Source organism: Crotalus tigris, unplaced genomic scaffold (genome assembly GCF_016545835.1).
Source record: "Crotalus tigris isolate CLP2741 ecotype Arizona unplaced genomic scaffold, ASM1654583v1 scf7180000019189.1338056, whole genome shotgun sequence".
Lineage (NCBI taxonomy): Eukaryota > Metazoa > Chordata > Lepidosauria > Squamata > Viperidae > Crotalus > Crotalus tigris.
This window is the reverse complement of record NW_024097425.1, coordinates 698,842-713,666: the sequence shown is the minus strand read 5'-3', so window position 1 is coordinate 713,666 and position 14,825 is coordinate 698,842. Positions and strand designations below refer to the sequence as shown.

Here is a 14,825-nt window from a genome sequence, read left to right as displayed (position 1 = left end):
AATCATACTTTACTTTCTCAGCCTATTGCTGGGTGTAAAAAAGAAGGCTCTGCTTTAATAAGTTGCATCATTAAAGCAGCATGCTCTTAATGTGATTCTTAAAGGTCTGCTACATATAGCTTGAGATCACAAATAGAGGTGCAGCTTTTGGACCTGTTGATGGCTCCAAATGTTTTTCTAAAGCATCCCAATGTGGAATGCACAGTTTCCTTAGAAATGTTTCCTTCTGTGTTCATGGTAATTCTATCAAAATTTTCCAAGTTAAAAAAATAACTATATTTCTTCACCATGGTTGTTCTGGGAATTATCCCATCTCTTCTCCTCCATGAGATGAATGCTTTCTGCGTTGTTTTTTTTTAATCTCACTTTTTAAGTTTGGAAGTTGAGTCACGACAGCTGGACTTCTTTTCTTTTTGGTTGGAAACAATTCACTGCTTATCCAAGCAGCTACTTCAGTCATATACTCGCTTTATAAGCAAAGTTAGATGGCATTTGTCTACAAATGTAAAGAAAATGTTGAACTTTGGGCTTCCAGTTCCAGTTCGCGGCGTCACTAGTCATGCAGAGAGACTTCTCTCCTCGCTGACTAGTTTTCCCTCTGTCGGTGGACCCTTATACAGGTCCTAAGTCGCCCTGGAAGGTGCGACTTTCCGTCGAGGAGGCTGCTGTCTGGCTGCCGAGGAGCAACGGCTCCTCCAGCTGTCTGGATGAATCTCTGAGGGCCGACGGAGAAGATCGGCCAGTAAAATGGCCGATCGCCCTGCCGCTTCAGACCATAAGTCAGAGAACATCTAAGCTGTGAGTGCCCCCATGATGAGCCCAGGTGAGAACTTTATTTTCAACTCTCTCTTTTCTATTTTTCTTTTTTTTTCTGAGACCTGTAAGAGCTTCTGAAATTATTTCCCTGGCTTGGAAAGGCGGCTTCTGCATTTTTTGGGAAGAAAGGCGTTTTGTAAACATAGAAATAGACTATATTTTACTTTTATATATTTTTTTTCCTTTGGATACAAAAAAAGAAAAAAGATGGAAAAGATCTTCTTTCTTCTCCCTTTGTATGAACTGTATTATTATTATTATTATTATTGTATTATTGTAAGGAATGGATTGTTGGAAAAGACTTTATCTAATTCATTGAGGACATCTACTGGTGAAAGTTTGACACTACAAGTTTGGCTATTATATTAAAGATTTTCAAAACACTTTGGAGGGAAAGATAAGATGTGCAACTGTGGAAGCTGTGGAGGTGGATGTTGTTTGTACTAAATATAGCCTCCACAAAAAGAAAATGAGATCTTCTTTTAAGCATTAGTATTTAAAATGGAGACTCAGCTACAATTGAACTATGCACTTATATTGGAAAAGATCTATGAGGCCTCTGCTGAAATATGTGCTACAATTAAAAACTGTATTTTAGAACCAAGATCTAGAGATTCTACTACATCTGTTCAAAGCGATCTCCAGGTTACATCTGATTATGGTATAAATCAAAATATACCAGAAGAGGAATCTCTAGAGACAGTAGAGGAACTTATTTTACTTGACAACCCCTTCTTCTGCAACTTAGAGAATCAGAAGAAGCAAAGACTAAGACTTCAAACTATAAAGCAACGATGTGGCAAGGAGAAGAGGAAAAGATGTTTATTGCAGAGGATTTTTATTTTCTCAAAGAATTCTACAAGCAACAAAAATGGATTCACTGGTTGAAAGGGAAGCTTTGCTATGGAAGACTGTGTGGCATAGAAGAAAACCTAGAATTAGATTGAAAAAGAAATTTAAAATTGTTTAATGGATTAAAAGGCAATGTTGGTTCTATGGATTGTTTTAAGGATAATGATTTAGACTTAGAAGTAAGAATTTACAATTATATTCATGTGTGTTTAATTTAGTTTGATGATTTTTTTTGTTTTATGGAAATTTATTTGGTATGGAAATATGAAAGTTAAATGTGGAGTGAAAAAAGAAACTTGGCTTTATAAAGACTAAGAATGCACTCCTTGGAATAATAGATTGATTTAGAGGGAAATTATGTACTGAAAATGAAAAAATGTTGAGTTTCTTAGACTGGAATTTTGAAATGTTTAATTAATTAGGAGATTTTTGTGTATAATAATATGTTTTGATATGGTATGATAATTAATTGGATGGAATTTGGTTTGTTTAATGATTGGAAATGAATTAAGTTAAAGATTATTACAAGCAACAAAAATGGATTTACAGGTGGAAAGGTTAAGGATAATGATTTAGACTTAGAAGTAAGAAAACTATAACTATATACATATGTAATGTTTAATTAATTAAGAGATTTTTGTGTATAGTAATATGATTTGATAAGATATGATAATTAATTGAATAGAATTTAAAGTTGGTGTAATGAATTGAAATGAAGCAAGGTTTAATATTGTCTTTTTTTTTAACTAAGCTAGTTATTATTGGAAGAAGAAATAAATAAAATTGGTGATAAAAAAGAAGGATGAGAGAGATTAAGAGCTTGAATATATTTGGAAGAGATATTTGAAGTGATAATATGTTGATGTAAAACATTATCTGATTATGGTAATTGAAACTGATAAAGTTTTAAAAACAGGTTTAGTAGTAATAGAAATTTATGATAGAAATGAAATATATTAAATTTATTATGTTATTTGAGGGAAATAGAGAGATGATAGCAAATGTATTAAGTTGAGCTGTTTTTGTGTGATTTTATGTTGGAATCTTTGTTTACCCAAACACCACGGTGTGTCTTAAATACTTTTTGTTAAAACTATAAAACCAATAAAATATATTTTTTAAAAAAAAATGTTGAATTTTGCCAGAAAATCGCCGCAGGCTCCCACTTGTGACCTGACTGTGAACTGAAATGATGACTATTCCCTCTTGCTGCTGATGCCGATTAACCCAACTACTTTCTTAAAAGAATTTAATTAGAGGCGCCTGGAATATGCCAGACCTGGAGAAGTTACTTCAAAAGCCCCGAGGAAGATATTTCTTTAAAGAATATTTATGACTTCTGGTTTTTTTCAACTTAGAATTGTTATAGTCTGTAATTCTAAAACTGCATTCCCCGCCCTGTTTCCTCGTGTTCTGCTGTCTAAATCCTTTTCCTGATTGTTGACTCTAATCATCAAATTAACTCCTGTGAGATACACATGCTAAAGCCAAGGGCACCCATGGGAATCACCCGTGTCTGGATAAAGTGTCCCTCGACAAAGCACAGAAACATTCTCAGAAAGTAACTAAAAGATAAAGGTCTTTAGAATTTGAAGTCTGCTCAGCTTCTGGGATTATATTAATTAAGTCATGCTTAATTGTAATTCTGTATCATATTTATTAGTAGCTTACTGCGCTTTTGTTGCATTGAGAGTTGCTTTTGCATAACAATTAGAATTGCCTTACTGAACCAGTTTCTACATTCATAAATAAAAATTAATTAATAGAATTGGAGATTCAACCTACAGGAAGGCAAATTGGATACAAAAAAAAACACCTTTAAAAATCCCATTTAAAATAAGATCTTACTTCAATTCAGGATCTGCAGGGGTAGCTTGATTTCAGATTTTGGCCACAAAGAATAGGCAAAAGGCTGAGAATGATGATGAGGAAAAAAGAAAAAGAAAGAGAAAAGAAATAAAAAGGAAGAATTCACACTTAAGTGGCTGTCCCTTAGAGGTTAATAGCCATTCAGTCATGAAGCTTAATGGATGTTTTAGGTCAGGGGTGTCAAAATCGCAACGTCATGTGACTTATCACAACGTATTGCAACTTTTTTCCCATTACCGGCAATGGGGTGGGGTGGTTTCGGCATGACGCATCCGGCCCACGGGCTGGCACTTTGACATCCCTGTTTTAGGCTATGCTGTCTTTCACTGAATAATCTACTTAACAGAATAAATAAGACGTGTGGACTTCAACCACAGAACTCCATGCTGGCTGGGGAATTCTGGGAGTTGAAATCCATACTTCTTAAAGTTGCCAAGCTTGAGAAATCCTGGAATAGATGCATGGCCAAACTGGAGGATGCATATGCCAATAGCTATGAGTGACCTCAAACGACTATGAATGAATAAAAATAAATAAATAATATCCTTTAAGCTGTATTTACCCTATCAACAGAACTGTAACATTTCCTGCAAGTCTGGTTTCATTCTTCTTCAGGATGGATATGCCAAATGACTATGAATGAATAAAAATAAATAAATAACATCTGTATTTACCCTACAAACAGAACTGTAAAGCTATGGGGGCATTAAAAGACTTCCTGCAAAACTGGTTTGATTCTTCAGCATAAAAGTGGAAATGTGCCGTGGAAGATAGATCGTAACGTGGGTTTGCTTAGAGAAGATGAGAATTTATTAAAACAAATAAAAGATCAAAGACGAACCCATATTAAGAGAATCTATGGGGTGTTAGTAGAACTGGATTCAGAAGCAGAATTAGTTAAAGAATATATGGTTAAATGGGCACAAAATTTTGATGAACCGGTTCTATTAGATACCTGGGAAATTATTTGGGTGAGGAATGTTAAATTTACACAAGCCCAAAATTTAAGGGAAAATTTTTACAAAATATTTTATAGATGACACCTTGATCCACAAAAAATGTCTTGTATGTATCCTGACTTACAGCCTAAATGTTGGAGATGTGGATGTTCGGATGCTACTTATGATCATATCTGGTGGTCATGTAAAAATATAAAAGCTTTTTGGATTAAGATATGGTGGAATATCCAAAGAATTTTTAGAAGAAGGGTAAAATTTACCCCACAATTGTTTTTGTTAGGTATTGTTTCTGATTGTGATACTAAAGAGACTATATTGATGTTAAATTTAATTACAGCAGCAAGGTTGTTAGTAGGGCAATGTTGGAAGAAGGAATCTTTGCCTACCTTGCAAGAGTGGTTTTTTTAAAGTTTCTTATTTGGCGGAAATGGCAAAGATTTCGGCTTTCTTAAAAGACCAATCGCAAGAGAAGTATTTTTTGGTATGGAAAAAATGGATAGACTTTATACAACATAAGTTGGATATAAAAAAATATTATTTAGCTTTTCAATAACTTATATTTAAAATTTAAGATATTTTATAGATTTTATAGACTTTCCTTTTTTTCTTTTTTTCTTTTTCTTTTTACTTTTTTCTTTCTTCCTATTTTCTTGTATTTCCTTGTATTTTTGTCTTTATATATATATATATAATAATAATAATAGTAGTAAAGTTGGAAGGGACCTTGGAGGTCATCTAGTCCAACCCCCTGCTCGGGCAGGAAACCCTACACCATTTCGGACAAATGGCTGTCCAGTCTCTTCTAAAAACTTCCAGTGTTGGAGCATTTACTGCTTCTGGAGGCAAGCTGTTCCACTGATTAATTGTTCTCACTGTCAGGAAGTTTCTCCTAGTTCTAGGTTGCTTCTCTCCTTGATTAGTTTCCACCTGTTGCTTCTTGTCCTGCCTTCAGGTGCTTTGGAAAATAGCTTAATTCCCTCTTCTTTATGGCAGCCCCTGAGATATTAGAATACTGTTATCATGTCCCCCCCTTGTCCTTCTCTTCATTAAACTAGACATACCCAATTCTAGCAACCGTTCCGTATATGTTTTAGCCTCCAGTCCCCTAATCATCTTTGTTGCTCTTCTCTGTACTCTTTCTAGAGTCTCAACATCTTTTTTACATCGTGGTGACCAAAACTGGATGCAGTATTCCAAGTGTGGCCTTACCAAGGCATTGAAGAGTGGTATTAATACTCAAGTGATCTTGATTCTATCCCTCTGTTAATGCAGCCTAGCACTGTGTTGGCCTTTTTGGCAGCTGCAGCACACTGCTGGCTCATATCTAAGTGATTGTCTACTAGGACTCCGAGGAAATGTGGAAATGTGGGAAAGAGAATCTGAAAACAGCTGGTACAACATTCTGCAGATGATTAAATATTTTCTCTGTTGATTGTTTTTCTAGCTCAACTTGAAGTACTACTCTAAAAATTTGATTTGTGAACAGGTTGCTAAGCCATTTTACTTTCAAAGACCCCCTTGTTCAGTTGATGCTTATCAAAGAATGCCTGGTTAATTGGTCATTAGCTTTCTAATTGTTTACTGGTAGTCCTCAGTTTACAACCACAACTGAGATTGGAACTGCAGTTGTGAGTTGTTGCGGTCATTAAGTGAGACACCAGGTAACTGCTTTGCTCAATAATTGCATTCCTAGCATTTGTAAGCGAGCATGCAAGCAGTTGCGCAGGGTGCCTCGGGGTGGGCCAGTCCCTGGGAGGCCCAGCGCAGACCATGCATGAACTGGAGAGGTGCTGCAGTGTGGTACAAAGCTTCAGCTGCCCCAGCCTGGCTCTGCAGTGCAGTTCTTGTTGGTGGAAGCACTGGGCCTAGGCCTGAAGTAGGGGCCTGGGGTCTTCGGCTGTCTCACTCAGCTGCCATCACCCAGGCCTCAATTTCAGCCCTAGCACCACCATTGCCTCTAAGGAGCGCTGCCCAATTCCACATATCTGCCTATGTTTCTCCTATGTAGGCCACCCAGCAGAAAAGTCCTTGGCTTTAGGGCCTGCTGCAGTCTCAGCCTGCTGCCACTACCCAGGTCCCAACATAATAACAATAACAGTAACAATAATAATAATAAAGTTGGAAGGGACCTTGGAGATCATCGAGTCCAACCCCCTGCTCAGGCAGGAAACCCTACACTATTTTGGACAAATGGCTGTCCAGTCTCTTCTTAAAGACTTTCAGTGTTGGAGCATTCACTGCTTCTGGAGGCAAGTTGTTCCACTGGTTAATTATTCTGACTGTCAGGAAGTTTCTCCTTAGTTCTAGGTTGCTTCTCTCCTTGATTAGTTTCCACCCGTTGCTTCTTGTCCTGCCTTCAGGTGCTTTGGAGAATAGCTTGACTCCCTCTTCTTTGTGGCAGCCCCTGAGATATTGGAAGACTGCTATCCTGTCCCCCCTTGTCTTTCTCTTCATTAAACTAGACATACCCAATTCCAGCAACCATTCCTTATATGTTTTAGCCTCCAGTCCCCTAATCATCTTTGTTGCTCTTCTCTGTACTCTTTCTAGAGCAGTGGTTCTCAACCTTCCTAATGCCGTGACCCTTTAATACAGTTCCTCATGTTGTGGTGACCCCCAACCATAAAATTATTTTTGTTGCTACTTCATAACTGTAATTTTGCTATTGTTATGAATCATAATGTAAATATCTGATATGCAGGATGTATTTTCATTGTTACAAATTAAACATAATTAAATTCTATTCCATTCTATTCTACTCTAATCTACTCTACTCTCTTCCATATTGTCTATTCTATTCTCTCTTCCATATTGTCTATTCTATTCTATTTCATTCTATTCCATTCTACTCCACTCTACTCTACTCCACTCCACTCCACTCCACTCCACTTCACTCCACTCCACTCCACTCCACTCTATACTCTACTCTACTCTATTCTGGTCTGGTCTATATTTATTCTATTCTATTCTATTAGACAATTTAGGATTGTCTTCTTCCTGGTTATTTGAAAAAGATTCAGCTATAGAAATGACAAATTTCCGATCGTTCTCTACATCTCCCAGCTTTGCATTTGGAGTGAAATGAATCCCAAATTGCCCTTAGTATATTTTATTATTTTATTTCAAAACAGTCAGAGAGGAGGGTAATTTCCCTAAGAACTGCCTGCCGTGGCGCTCGAGGAGCTCCTGTCTCTCAGTCTCGCCCCTTTTGAGGAGGAGAGTTCGGGTGGGGGGGAGCAGAGGGAAAGTGTTCTCTTCTCACGGAGGAAATTGGCCTCGGTGGCTCGCTGTACATGAAGACTCAAGCAGCGTGAGAGTTGGAAGAGCGAGGGGTTCCCCTTTCCATCCCTGCTGTGGCACTTGCAGCTTTGTGGGTTGGTACTTTCATGCTCGCGGGATTCAAAATGTCACAATGGCTCAGAACGTTCAGAGTGTTACATTGTCTCTCACGCTGCCCATCACTTGCCACATTTGCCTGGGGGACTGCGCGGAGTGGAACGTGTCCAGCGTCAATGCCCCACTCCCTTGCAAAATGCACATGGGACACAGGAAAAAGCCCCCTCAGTGGGGAAGAGGAGGAGAAGCACTTTTAATTCCACACATTCTTTCTTCTTTTTCTCTCCCCCCCCCCCCTCCACCCATTCCTTGCGTGGCTTTGAATGGGTGATTATTTCTGAATTCTAGCTTTGTCCCTAGCTTTGAAAATGGCTTGCCAAAAACTTTATAAGCGGTGAACCAGTGGGGGACAGGGAAGGAGCAGCCAGTGGCCAGCCGACATCCGTATGCCACCCTGGGGTGCCACCCAACTTCCACGAACCAGCTGGGAGTCGGCGAGGCCGCCATGCATCACGGCCACCTCCCTCCATTGACATGGATTCCGGGGAAGTCCCTACCGCCGGCTGAGCGTCAGAGGCATGCCAACCGGACACCGGAGGGACCGCCTCTTGCTTCAGCTGCCCCTCGCACTCATTGGATGCAGGGGGAGTCCCAAAAATCAGCTGGGCGTCAGCGGCAAGTCAGCCAGACACTGAAAGAACTGCCTCCTGCCCGAGCTGCCTCTCCCTCTCGCCAGGCGCCGGGGGAGAATCCCCGGAAGCCAGCTGGGTGGCAGAGATGACCAGCTGGATGTTGGGGGGGTCGTCTCTTGTTGCTGCCACCCCTCCTGTTTTGCTGGTGGTCAGGGGAGGCTGCTGGGTGCCGGGGGGACCTATGGCCTCGTAGAAGAGCATGGAGTCTCAGTTCCTAAGACCATCGGAAATATGTGTTTTCCGATGGTCTTAGGCGACCCCTGTGAAAAGATCGTTCGACCCCAAAGGGGTCGCGACCCACAGGTTGAGAACCGCTGTTCTAGAGTCTCAGCATCTTTTTTACATCGTGGTGACCAAAACTGGATGCAGTATTCCAAGTGTGGCCTTACCAAGGCATTGTAAAGTGGTATTAATACTTCATGTGATCTTGATTCTATCCCTCTGTTAATGCAGCCCAGCACTGTGTTGGCTTTTTTGGTAGCTGCAGCACACTGCTGGCTCATATTTAAGTGATTGTCCACTAGGACTCTGAGATCTCACAGTTGCTACTATTGAGCAAGGTACCCCCTATATTATACTTGTACATTTGGTTTTTCTTGCCTAAATGTAGAACCTTACTTTTTTCACCATTGAATTTCATTTTGTTAGTTAGCACCCAGTGTTCAATCTGTCCAGGTCCTCCTGTATCTTAAGCCTGTCTTCTGGAGTGTTGGCTATTCCTGCCACCTTAGTGTCATCCGCAAATTTGATGAGTTCCCCATCTATCCCCTCATCCAAATCGTTGATGAAGATATTGAAGAGCACTGGGCCTAGAACAGAGCCCTGGGGCACCCCACTGGCATCACCATTGCCACTCAGGAATGCCAGCTCACATTGTTCTCCAAGGCATCTGACCCTTGGGGAATAGTGTGATTGGCCCCATCACCCATCACTCCTAAGAATCTGCCATGCATAGTTCAGGTGTTTTTCTCCTGCTGTTGAGAGGCCCACGTGGCCTATCCAGTGCAGCTCCTGGCTGCACCAAGCCTTCTTTCCCAAATCCGCCTTGGAGCCAATTCCAACAGGACTTTGAAAGTCTTTTAAAGCATCAGATAGACTGCATGGGCATCTCAACAGCAGGAGAAAACTGCCTGGAGGTAAGCAATGCCCAGCAGATCTTGGAGAGTACAGGGCAGTGGGGGCAATCACATAGTTTTGAAAGGCTTATGGAGAATGGCATAATTGCCTCCACTCCATGCTGCCTACCTTCAAGGGCTCAAATTTTTATCACATGATTGCAGGGTTGCTACAACACTAACTCTGGGCAGAATAACAGAGTTGGAAGGGACTTGGAGATCTTCTAGTCCAACTTTCTGTTCAAGCAGGAAACCCTATAACATTTCAGACAAATGGTTGCTTAACCTCTTCTTAAAAACCTTCAGTGTTGGAGTACTTACAACTTCTAGGAGCAAGTCGTTCCACTGATTTATTGTTCTGTCAGGAAATTTCTCCTTAGTTCTACGTAGTTCTCGGCAGCATGGGACATAACTCCCTTTATCCATCACCTTCATCATTTCAAACAGTTACTGAGCAAATGGTGGTTAAGTCAGGACGTATGTACCTTTTATGAACTTGCTTTGTGACAAATTTAACTTACTAATTCTTAGTATGCTCTTTTCATTTACTACAAATATTAGAAATGTATCAAGACAAATTGGCTATCACCCATCTCATTAATTTGAATTTGACTACTTGATCAAAATTGGCTTTCAGTAATTAATTTCATCAAGATTTAGTTATATTGGACTACGCAGTTTCTCTTCTTCCCTATCCTCACCACAAGTACAAGCAGTCATTTATATTACAGCAATGATTGATAATAATTCCCTAAATGGCAACTAATTTTAAATGATAAAAGGTTATGAGATCTTGAAATCTAATCATGGAATAATAATAATACATCTGTGACTTCACATTGTAGTGAACAAAGAATAAGAATAATAATTGACAAATTCACCATCAGTCAATTGCAAAAGGCAGCTTTACAGGGAACAGCTTACATCCTGTGACAATACCTTTAACATCATAAAACATCCACGTCTGCCTATCCCAGGTCCTTGGGAAGGACTTGACAGGAGGACAAAAATGCCAAATCCAGTCTGAACATCTGACTATGTGATAAACCATTAATAAAAAATGTCTAATCCAATCTAAACATTCGCCCAACTGTGCTTCGAGCCATAATATATTAAATAATACATTTCCTTCAAGCCATAATTCAGTTAGTGCGTCTTAGGCAAAAAGGTACTTACAGAAGACATTCATCTTATTGGCTTGAAGACTGTGGATGGCAATGCTTGGAAGAAAAGTTACTGATGCTAAGCAAAGTGCTCAAAACACTTTGATTCACGTGTCGAGAAAATGCACTGGAGAATGCTTTTATACCCTAACCTTCTTGCCTACACTTTTATCCTCTCCTCCCATTCTTATTATACATAAAACAAGGAACAAGGAAATCAACTCTTTTGGATTTACACCCATGAGGAACCCACATGAAAGGAATGTATCAGTTCTGAACATTATCCAAGAATTTTAGATGCTGCTTAGGCATCTGGATCTAACTGTAAAATGAAAAATTGTTTCAGTTGACCATCCTGTCATTTCACATTCAAATTCCTCTTGCAATAATCTAAATAGTTTTAAAAAATTGATTGAACAAGCTGGTTGGGGAATTCTGGGAGTTAAAGTCTACATATTTTAAAGTTGGCAAGGTTAAAAAACACTTATCTACAGGAACCTTTCTCAACCATTTTATTCTGGAGGAATCTTTATAATAAATTTCAAGTCTTGAAGAACCCTTGCATAAAAATCACAAAAATATAAAAACATCACAATACATAGAGTTAATTTCTAACCTAGATAATACATGTTTTACAAGATTTACAACTCCAGCATAGCAACAGGCTAGCACCTAAGTCACAACACTTAAAAATGTCCACCAGGGTGAGCAATAGCATAGTGCACAGGTCGGCAACCTGCGGCTCCGGAGCCGCATGCGGCTCTTTGAGCCTTCCCCTGTGGCTCCCAGCCTCCTCTGCCTTTGCAGAGAGAGACAGAGACAGAGAGAGGCAATTGCACTTCCCTGCTTCTCTCTCTCTCTGTGTGTGTGTGGTTTTTTTTGTGTGTGTGTGTGTTGTGTGTGTGTGTGTGTGTGTGTGTGTGTGTGTGTGTGTGTGTGTGTAAAAGAGAGTGCACTCACAGTGTTCTCCGAGGAGCTGAAAAGCTTTCTGGGCGGAGCTCCTCCCTTTGCTGCGTCTGTGAAGGAAGCAGGAAGCAGGAAGGGCAGGAGAGAGCTAGCTAGCCCAGCTAGGCTGACTCAGGAATTCTGGGAGTTGAAGTCCATGAGTCATAAAAGAGACGAGGTTGCTTACCCTGAGCTTGTTGGACAACAGCTTGAAGCTTGCCAGGTGAGCAGCAGATAGGAGGGGGGGGGAGAAAGAGAGAGAGAGGGAGAGAGAGAGTGGGGGAAGAGGAGTGGCAGACCAAGGGCAGATAGAGAGGGAGGGAGAGAGAGACCCTTTTGACATCTAAAATGAAGATAACACTGCATATATCCTTTTTTTACCTGTGTGTGTATGTAATTTTATTCTCTTAAAGCATTCTCTTGGTGATCATTGTTTTAATAGTATGGATATTCCCAAGAGTCATATTTTTACTTTTATTTTTAATGTGTATATGTGTGTGTGTGTGTGTGTGTGTGTATACACATATACACATACACATACACACACCTATAATAAAGGTAAAAAAGGATATATGCAGTGTTATCTTCATTTTAGATATCAAAAGGGTTTTGCGGCTCCCAGTGTTTTGTTTTTGGTGGGAAACGGGTCCAAGTGGCTCTTTGAGTGTTTTGGGTTGCCTACCCCTGGCATAGTGCAATGTGCAAAGTTTTTAAAAAATCAGATTTACAGTATTTTTTCTGTCACAATCTATTGCAGAATCTCTGGGTCTGAAGAATCCCAGATGTGAAAGGCTGAAGTATTAATACCCTATGAATTCCTTCCAAACTCCCCCTTCAATTTTCAGATTGGGATTATCCGAAAGGAAATTTAGTATATTGATAATGGTCAAAATTGTACATCTGTTCCAATGTCCTCCAAATACTCTTTGCAAACTTTAATATAGGAAATACAGAACAATTTTGATTAAATTCTGACATTATTCAAGAAAGGTCATACAATATATTTCTAATTGTGTCCATAGTGGGTTTTGGACTTAAATGCTTGGATTCTTTAGAGAAATAGAGGTCAGAAAAAAATAAAAGCAATAAAGATAAAAAATCCGGTTAGTGTATTCTAGCTATAATTAAGATATAGAAAATTTAATGGTTTGTCCTTCCATTAAATTGATGGTACATAATTAATCAATAAATCAATATGGGGATTCTTCCAAACCTATACATATATACTATATATATATAAAAGATTTATTTTACAACTTTTAGCTTTTCCCAAAATCTCATTAGATTTTAACCATTTATTTACATTTAAATTAATCTGAGACAATTTGAAATAAAAGCAATTTAAAACACCAAGTAAAGCCCCAGTTTTTAGCTTTGTTTAGATATGTTAGACACTAGAAGAAATTTTAACTAATTATCTGAGTAACCTAATAATATGCCAAGAATCAATTAAATAAATATGGAGCATTTAGAATAGTGAATAAGACTTAATGTATTATTGGCACAGAGAAACAAATTGTAGATCAGTTCAGCCTTGTTTATGCTCAAGGGGGCTTTGATAGTCCGATCAAACAAAACCAGTCAATATTGAATTAAACATAATTTAACATTGATAAACACTGCTATATTGAACATTTATTTGTTTATACATATTCTGCCTTTAATATTTTTATAAATAACTCAAGTCAGAAAACATACCTAATACTATTTTTTCGCCCTATTTTCCTCACAACAAAAACCCTGTGAGGTAGGTTGCGCTGACAGAGAGAGTGACAGGCCCACCCAGCTGGCTTTCATGCCTAAGGCAGAACTAGTACTCCAATCTTAACTCCTAGACCAAACTGGCTCCCTAACATAAGCATTTAAACATAAGAAGAGATTAAGGATTTCCTTGATAAGTTCCATGAGACATCTTAATTGGGGAGTAAATTATCTTGATTGAAGGATTAGAATAATATGTTTTAATCCAATTAACAAAAATAGAAAGCTCTCTATATTTGGTTCAGAAACATGTTCCAGAAATTTTCACTGTATTTAAAATAAATTCATTTTTTTTTTCGGAAAGAGTCTCAAAATTATCAGTTTGTATTCTATCATTATTGAAAGCTGGTTTCACGTTTTAAAACTAGACTGCACAGGTTGGACCAAAGAAAGCTTTGCCAAAATGTTGGTGTTGAGTCCTTGGCGAAAAGCAGACACGAGAAGCAGTTGGAGTTCTCAGTTTTCTTTATTCTGCGTTCAGCTTACAAGTAGATGGCTTCTGAGCTTCCCAAACACTCGCAGCCTCTTATATAGGCAACTCCCGGGTAAATGTGTTACTTTTCCCGCGCCAGCACCCGCTCATGCGCATGGCGCTGGCGACAGCCTGTCTGGTCCCGGGCAGCTTTGCACCTGCCCGGGACTGCCTGCAAACGCCCGAGCCGTTTGCAAGGCTCGGGACATAACACCCCTTTCCCCCGGGCTAAAACTACTACCAACATATAATCATTTATTCTATACAGTGTTCTGTTCCCCAGTGCTCCCACTGTTTGCTGGCTTTTGCCTTGCCAGCAATGTTATATAATCCTCTAGGTACTTAGGAGATTTCTTTGCTCTCTGTGACCTTCTCAGCTCTGGGTTACTAGCATGAGTTCCCTGACTGGAGGGAGATGTGAGCCTGTTCTCCTTATTTTGTCTTGGTGCCTTCCAAGGACTGTGCCCCGATGCCTGGCCTGCTTGCTCGCCCACCGGGCTCGTCAGGCCAGGGCTTCTGTCACTTTGTGACCTGGTTGACCTGCCTAGCTGTAGACCCTCGGGCCCCTTGAAGTGATAGCCACTGCTGGGCGTCTCTGTTGAACCTCCTAGGTCCGTCCAAGACCTGTCAGGAGGCTGTCCATTCCCTGAACCCCGTTCTGTGTCCGGGCTTGTGTGGGTTTCTGTACTTTCCCAAAACTCAGTTACTCCCTGATTTGGGCTAGAGGTGTTGTAGTCGGGACTTGGTTCCTCGACCACCTCCCTGTATGTTTGACCCCCTGTAGGATTTGGGGTAAGGTCAGGCCAACCTTGGGGATTGTGTGCCAGCTCTCTTGCGGGGAATGA

At 39.8% G+C, this 14,825-nt stretch overlaps 1 protein-coding gene across 2 annotated transcripts in view; it reads right to left on the bottom strand.

The window, feature by feature from the left end:
• Positions 1-10,969, bottom strand: part of LOC120315945 (L-amino-acid oxidase) — a 33,051-nt gene extending 22,082 nt beyond the window's left edge. The window contains exon 1 of one of the 2 annotated variants that reach the window (XM_039361013.1): positions 10,816-10,969. In XM_039361013.1, the coding sequence (XP_039216947.1) occupies positions 10,816-10,828 (13 nt within the window). In that variant the 5' untranslated portion in view covers positions 10,829-10,969. Of the gene's footprint in view, positions 1-3,516; positions 3,690-10,815 lie in introns of those variants that run through there. The other variant, XM_039361014.1, reaches the window with a different exon arrangement.
• Between the last annotated feature and the right edge of the window lie 3,856 nt (positions 10,970-14,825).